This window comes from Scylla paramamosain, chromosome 11 (assembly GCF_035594125.1).
Source record: "Scylla paramamosain isolate STU-SP2022 chromosome 11, ASM3559412v1, whole genome shotgun sequence".
NCBI lineage: Eukaryota > Metazoa > Arthropoda > Malacostraca > Decapoda > Portunidae > Scylla > Scylla paramamosain.
This window is the reverse complement of record NC_087161.1, coordinates 17,645,550-17,653,522: the sequence shown is the minus strand read 5'-3', so window position 1 is coordinate 17,653,522 and position 7,973 is coordinate 17,645,550. Positions and strand designations below refer to the sequence as shown.

The 7,973-nt window shown below is 37.9% G+C and overlaps 1 protein-coding gene across 1 annotated transcript in view; it reads left to right on the top strand.

The window, feature by feature from the left end:
* LOC135105008 (uncharacterized) overlaps window positions 1-4,807 on the top strand; it is a 45,381-nt gene extending 40,574 nt beyond the window's left edge. The window contains exon 7 of the mRNA XM_064012894.1: window positions 3,386-4,807. Coding sequence (XP_063868964.1) covers window positions 3,386-3,459 — 74 coding nt within the window. The 3' untranslated portion in view covers window positions 3,460-4,807. The remainder of the gene's footprint in view (window positions 1-3,385) is intronic.
* The last annotated feature ends 3,166 nt before the right edge of the window (window positions 4,808-7,973 follow it).

Below are 7,973 nucleotides of genomic sequence, written 5' to 3'. Positions count from 1 at the left end.
CTTTACAAGGCTGCTTGGGTAACTATTCTACGCTATTAGTGGAAGAGACTGGACAGAAGGAGGTGGGAGGGAGGGATGAAGGGATGATGGGAGGGAGGAATGATTGGGTGGAAGGAGGGAGGGATACAGGAAGGGGATGTATAGAGGGAGGGAGGGAGAGAGGGATGGATGGATAGATGAATGGATGGATGGATGAATGAATGAATGAAGAGATGAACGGATGAAAGAATGGAGAGACGGAGGGAGGAATGATGAATGGATGAAAAGAAAGGACGGAGGGAAGAACAGATGTATGTATGTATGTATGTATGTATGTATGTATGTATGGATGGGTGGATGGATGGATGGAGAGATAGAGTTAATGATCAGAAGAGTCAAAACGATGGCAAAGTAAGGGACAGATAGATAAAAGCTCCTTAGATATACTGAAAAAGGGTACTTAGAAAGATGAAACAAGAGAAACAAAAGAGACAGAATAAGGTAAATAAGAACACGAGAAGGATAAGAAAAAAATATTGCCAGAGAGATGAAAAGAATATCAAGTAAATAAAGAAGAGGGAGAAGTGATAGCGCATGGGTGATTGAATGAATGGATGAATGGATGAATGCGTGGATGAATGGAAGAAGTTTGTCTATAAAAAAATAAAAGGATGGCGATGAAAGGAGAACAATTATTGATTAGTTAATTGACTGGTTAATTCAATTACGCGCCGTAACGAGATCACATAACACAAGAGACGAGTGAATTAAAAAGAAAGAAGCAAAGCAGTAAAGAAAAAAGTAACAAAGAAAAGAAAGAACAGGAAGTGAGAATAATAGGATGGAGATACAGGGAAATAGAAGTAAGAAGAAGAAAGTAGAGGAATAAGTAGAAAGAACGAGGATGAAAAGGAGAGAAGGAAGTAGGAGGAATGGTATTAAGGAAGAAACGGAGAGAGAGAGAGAGAGAGAGAGAGAGAGAGAGAGAGAGAGAGAGAGAGAGAGAGAGAGAGAGAGAGAGAGAGAGAATGAAGAGTAAGTAGGAGTAAGGAATGAAAGGGGAAGAAAGGGGAAGATGAAGGGGAAGGAAAGGATGCAAAGAGCGTAAGAAAAGTTGTAATGTGTGTGTGCGTGTGTGTGTGTGTGTGTGTGTGTGTGTGTGTGTGGGTGGGTAGGTGGGCGGGTGTGTGTGTAAGAGAGAGAGAGAGAGAGAGAGAGAGAGAGAGAGAGAGAGAGAGAGAGAGAGAGAGAGAGAGAGAGAGAGAGAGAGAGAGAGAGAGAGAGGGGAGGAGGGACGGAAAGGGTAATACTGCAATGATAAATAAGAGAAACTTAAACAGAAAAAAAAGGAGAGGAGGAGAAGGAGGAGGAGGAGGAGGAGGAGGACGAAAAGGAGAAGGAAGGGAAAATGTGGGCGAAAATTCCCTTGCTATGTAAATTTCCTTCAAAACAAACATGACAGGTTTCCCTCTTATGATTTTTTACTGTTTATTTATTTAATCTCCCAACACCAGTAAATATTTAGCATTCGTTAGCCACTGAAAACACACACATTAACATTCCCTTTCTCTCTCTCTCTCTCTCTCTCTCTCTCTCTCTCTCTCTCTCTCTCTCTCTCTCTCTCTCTCTCTCTCTCTCTCTCTGTCCTTTGCGCATATGAAATATCATCCTTTCGGCTTTTTTCTTTTCTTTCCTTGCCCTACCTTTTTTCCTTTTTCTTTTATTTTATTGTTTTCTTTCTCTCTTTTCAGTTCCAATACTTTAGCTTTTTTCATTCGCCGTGTTTCTTTAACTTCCAGATGTATTATAATGTCCCGTTTCCTCTTGCATAATACACATATTACTCGTAAATACGTACATACATACATGCATGCATGCATACATACATACATACATACATACATATTCTTACTCTAGAGCAGGTATCGAGGAAATTTTATGATTTTTACATCGTCTACCATTTTCTTACTGAGAGAGAGAGAGAGAGAGAGAGAGAGAGAGAGAGAGAGAGAGAGAGAGAGAGAGAGAGAGAGAGAGAGAGAGAGAGAGAGAGAGAGAGAGAGAGAGAGAGAGAGAGAGAGAGAGAGAGAGAGAGAGAGAGAGAGAGAGAGAGAGAGAGAATTTCACTAACACACAATCCTTAAACATTTTCATTATTCTCATTACAGCTGTTATTGTTGTTTATCACGTATTGTTGTTTCTTTATGTCGCTATTTGTCGTCTTTTCAACTTCCCTTTCCTTCTCGTAATTGTGTTTCTCTTGTGCTTACTATTTATTATTTTCCTGCACTACATTATTTCACTGTGCTCTGTCTAGTTCCGGGCCAGCTCTTTCAAACATTTAGGCGTTTTAAATTAACTATTTTTAACAGACTATGAAGGGAGTTATCTGGGTTTCCAAGGTTTTCGTGATTCTAATGATAATTTTACGAGTTCTTCTGAAAGTTACTAGGGTTCTCAATGTATTTTCGAGATTCTAGTGATAGTTTGACAAGTTGTAGTGGGAGTTATTAGGGTCGTGAATGATTGCGTTTTAGTGAGTCTTAGTAGTAGTGGTACAAAATTCTGTTGCAAGTTACTAGAGAGTTTTCAAGTGTGTTTCAGTGATTTCAGTAGTAGTTTTACAAGTTTCGCTGGTAGTTAGTAGGGTCTTCAAGATTGTTTTCGTGGTCCTAGTAGTAGTGTTACAAATTCTGTCGGAAGTTACAAAAGTTTTCAAAGATGTATCATGATTTTACTGTTACAAGCTCCTGTTTTACAAGTTCTGTAGCAAGTTTTTTCTTTATTCTAGTGGTATTTTTATAAGTTCAGAAGGAAGTTACTAGGGTTTTCAAGGATGCTTTCGTGAGTCTAGTGATAGTTTAATAGGTTGCACTGGAAATTACTAAGGTTTTCAAGAGTGTTCTTGTGATAGAAGAACAAGTTATTGGAGTTTCCAAGGGTGTCTTCGTGATCCTAAAGGTAATTTTATAAGTTGTGATGAAAGCTGTGTTTTCGTGCTTTCTGTGATAGCTTGAAAAGTTTTATTGGAAGTTATTATGGTTCTGAATGTGTTTTAGTGATTCGGGTGGTAGTTTAAGGCTTCTGCATCATCAGTGTGAAAAAAACACCCATAAAAAAAACTAACTAATCATCTCTGTAGCTTTTGAAAGTAATTCTTATGAGAGATTAAAGCGTTTCAAAATACAGCTCCTGGTTTTTATTGATGAAAATTTATACCGAGTATATTTTAACACTTTCAGTAGTATTCAAAAATAAAACTATTCCTATCACTTCCTATCTGTTTCATTGTTTACAATTATTTTATTCTTTGCGGTGTGGGAGTCTTGTCTTTATAACGATTTGATCTTGTCTATCTGTATTTCTTTTCCTCGGTGATATTCTTTCTTTCCTTTCCTCCCCACAGGCGCTCGTCCCCACCCGCCCTGGACAACAGTCTCCGTGGCGGTGCTGTCCTTTGCACGGACTATCTCGCTCTAGGGATCCTCGCTACTCAAATCCACCCCGTAAACACCCACCCTCAGGAGGCGCCACACTTGCTCCTAATAAGAATAATGAAGCTAATAGATCATAGTGCTGTAAAAAATAAATAAATAAATAAAATAAAAAAATAAAAAATAAATAAAAATAAAAAATAATATTAAGTACTACACTTAATTACACAAACAAACTGTACACAGGTAGATTATAAGTTCATAAATCAAGAATATCAGTGAAGAAAACGGTGTGTGTGTGCGTACGTGCGTGTGTGTGTGTGTGTGTGTGTGTGTGTGTGTGTGTGTGTGTGTGTGTGTGTGTGTGTGTGTGTGTGTGTGTGTGTGTCTCCCCGTGGCAAGGTTTGTGAATATTGAGAGATAAGAGAAGAATTGGAAAAGGACACGCCAATAAATATAAGCAAGCGAAAATAGGAAAACAAGGAGTAAGAATAATGGAAGGAGCGGCCAGCAGGAAAACCAATACTGCCTAAAACCCGAGAAAGGCGGAATGGGTAACCAAAATAAAAATGAAGAAAAATCGTGAATGGAAAAAAAAAGAAAAAAGAAGAAGAAGAGATGCTACGGATGAATGCCATAAAATAAAATACTCTCGCCTAAAATGGTTTGCAAAAATAAAGAAAAAAGAAGAGAGAAAATAATACGAAATGCAAGCACCACAATACTGTAACTCCGCCATTCCATATTTAGATTTTAAAAACAAAGTAAAACCAACAGAAAAATACGTGAAAAATGAAGGATGAAATATAAAAGAAATTATAAATAACAAAAGGATGCGTTAAAAAGAAAATGGAATCCGGTTTGTGAAAAGGTTAAGCGCCACCTTCATCACCGCCACTACCACCACCACCGCCACCACCACCATCACCGTAACCACCATCATCAGTATAACCTCTTCTGCCGCTGCCACCGCCACCAACACCACCACTACCACCACCACCACCAGTCACAACAACAGTAACAACACCAACGACAACATCAGCCTTCACCACCACTACAGCTCAAGCACCACCACCATCACAAACGCATGTTCCTTCCAGCCTCCTCAGCACAAATACAAAACAATCATTATCATTATTTCTTTACCCGCATCATAATTGTCATTTACAACCACCACGATCACCACCATCATCATCATCATCATCATCATCATCATCATCATCATTATCATCACACTCGCATTCGGTCATGAAAAAACAAAAATGGGAACGATTCTAATGTTTTATGTTTTTTTCTTAATATTTTGTTGATCCTAAACTTAAAACAAAATAGTAGAATCTAAACCTATAAATGTTAATTTAAATGAATAGTTATTTTTTCTTTGCTGATAATATATATATATATATATATATATATATATATATATATATATATATATATATATATATATATATATATATATATATATATATATATATAATCTTTTCTTTTTCCAAACGAACTTTACTATTAAATGTAAGTCACCACCACCACCACCACCACCACTACTTCTATCCCCCCATCACCACCACATCAATCACCACCACCACCACCACCACTATATCCCACTAGATTTATTCAATATTCCGCGACTTGTGGCGAACACACATACGCGAACACACACACACACACACACACACACACACACACACACACACACACACACACACACACACACACACACACACACACACACACACACACACACTGGTATTCCCTCAATGTATATATTATTAGAAGTTTTCAAATTTGCAGACCCTGTATAAATATATTAGTGTTAATGAAGAGCGTAATTTAATACTAACCATTATAACATTTGCAGGTTTGTTAATATGAAAAAAGGATATATATATAATATATATATATATATATATATATATATATATATATATATATATATATATATATATATATATATATATATATATATATATATATATATATGATAATGTTGTCTGTTTGTTTGTTCATTCGTTTGTTTCTTTGTGTCTACGTGTCTCTGTCTGTCTTTGTGGCCGTCTTTATGTCTGTCTATCTGTCTGTTCTACAAAAATAAAACTTTGTAAGATTCCTCCCTGTGTGTTTTCCTTTTTCATCATTCACACACACACACACACACACACACACACACACACACACACACACACACACACACACACACACACACACACACACACACACACACACACACACACACACACACATATGACTATATCTGAATATATGGGTAAACACAATGAACATCCATCAAGGCAAAAAATAAACAAACAAATAAACATACGAGCAAACAAAGAAATGGACAGACACCCAATCAGCCAGACAGACAGACAGACAGACGGACAAACAGACAGACAGGCAAATAAACAAATGTACACATACGACAGATTAAAGATAAGGACCCTAACACACACACACACACACGCGCACACACACACACACACACACACACACACACACACACACACACACACACACACACACACACACACACACACACACACACACACACACACACAAGATGTCGATAAATTATTTAAATGGAGCCAAGCGTGGAAAAATGAAATTCAATGCAGACAAATGGAGTGTAATAAAATTTTGAAGAAAGTAGGAAAGAGACCAAGAATTGAATACAAGATAGGTAAAAGGGAATCGCCATAGCAGCTTCCAACATATAAATGATGAAATGAGAGACAAATATTTACAGATGAACAATACTCAAGGGGAAGAGTAAGGAAAGATATTTTAGTATATTGACAAAGACACGATCCCTCACCATCAAATACTGCTACTACTACTACTACTAATAATAATAATAATAGTAATAATAATAAAGTCATATATATATATATATATATATATATATATATATATATATATATATATATATATATATATATATATATATATATATATAAACCAAATTGTAATGTAATGGTACACATAATGATGAAAGATAGATGAGAGAGAGAGAGAGAGAGAGAGAGAGAGAGAGAGAGAGAGAGAGAGAGAGAGAGAGAGAGAGAGAGAGAGAGAGAGAGAGATGGGGAAAGGAGAAAGGGGGGACTGAAAACGCTAATTTCGCAATATCCGAAGTTTTACCGAAAAATAATTAGGAACGAAAGTGAAAGAAAGAGAGCACCGAGACCCAGAGAGAGAGAGAGAGAGAGAGAGAGAGAGAGAGAGAGAGAGAGAGAGAGAGAGAGAGAGAGAGAGAGAAGCCAAAAGGGGGAAAGAAAAGAGAGAGGAGCAAACTTCTCATGAAACAGAAACAAACATTATTACTGACGCGCTCTTTAACTTCCCAGGCAAGGCACACCAGAACTTGAAAGGCGAGTGGGGAGGATGGTTGGGGGTGTGGAGGGGAAAGAGGTGACTCCCTGAAAAAAATCTGGCCCAGTCATCTTTGCCCAAATCGCCAGCCATTATCCTGACGGGAAAAATTGAACGACGACGACGACATTTTGAGACTGTTGCCAGAAACACACACACACACACACACACACACACACACACACACACACACACACACACACACACACACACACACAACAACAACAACAACAACAACAACAACAACAACAACAACAAAGGCAACAATGGGAGAAGTGGAAAGGCAATAAAAATACAAAGAAGGAAAAAGAAAGTAAGTTGTAAGAAATCAAATATTGTGGGCCAGATAAGATTTCATTGAGAGAGAGAGAGAGAGAGAGAGAGAGAGAGAGAGAGAGAGAGAGAGAGAGAGAGAGAGAGAGAGAGAGAGAGAGAGAGAGAGAGAGAGAGAGAGAGAGAACCACATCATCTAACACGAAAAAAGATAAAAATCACAACGAAAATAGACTGATTACTCGAGAAGAAAACAAAACGAAAACGAGACGGAAATGAAAACTTCCTTAACAAAACCAACAGAAAAACAACCAGAAACAGGGGAAAAATGGAGGAAAACATAAAAACACAGTCGAGTTAATTTATGGCAACGAAAAAGTAAACATCGAGAGTGGAAGATAATCAGACATGCAAAGAAAACGAAGAAAGGGGAGGAGGCGGAGGAGGAGGAAGAGGGGGATCGGAGGACACAAAGAAGAATCTAGGGCAGCACAGTATTACAGGTTGAAGAAAACGAAGCGCTGGATGAGATTACCAGAGAAAAACGTGAAATGGGTTCGGCTCAAGAAAATGGTGAAAGGTCGGGAACGATGGAAGACGAAAGAAAATGGGAAATGTTTGAAAGCCATGAAAGAAAACTAAATTAGATCAGGCAATTATGAAGGGGAAACTAATTGCATCAAAAGGAAAATGAGAGAGAGAGAGAGAGAGAGAGAGAGAGAGAGAGAGAGAGAGAGAGAGAGAGAGAGAGAGAGAGAGAGAGAGAGAGAGCCAGCAGTTAAAGTAAAGAGACATATCTGTTAGTCTGTAATGTGTTAAATACAAGTGTAACGAATCTCTCTCTCTCTCTCTCTCTCTCTCTCTCTCTCTCTCTCTCTCTCTCTCTCTCTCTCTCTCTCTCTCACACACACACACACA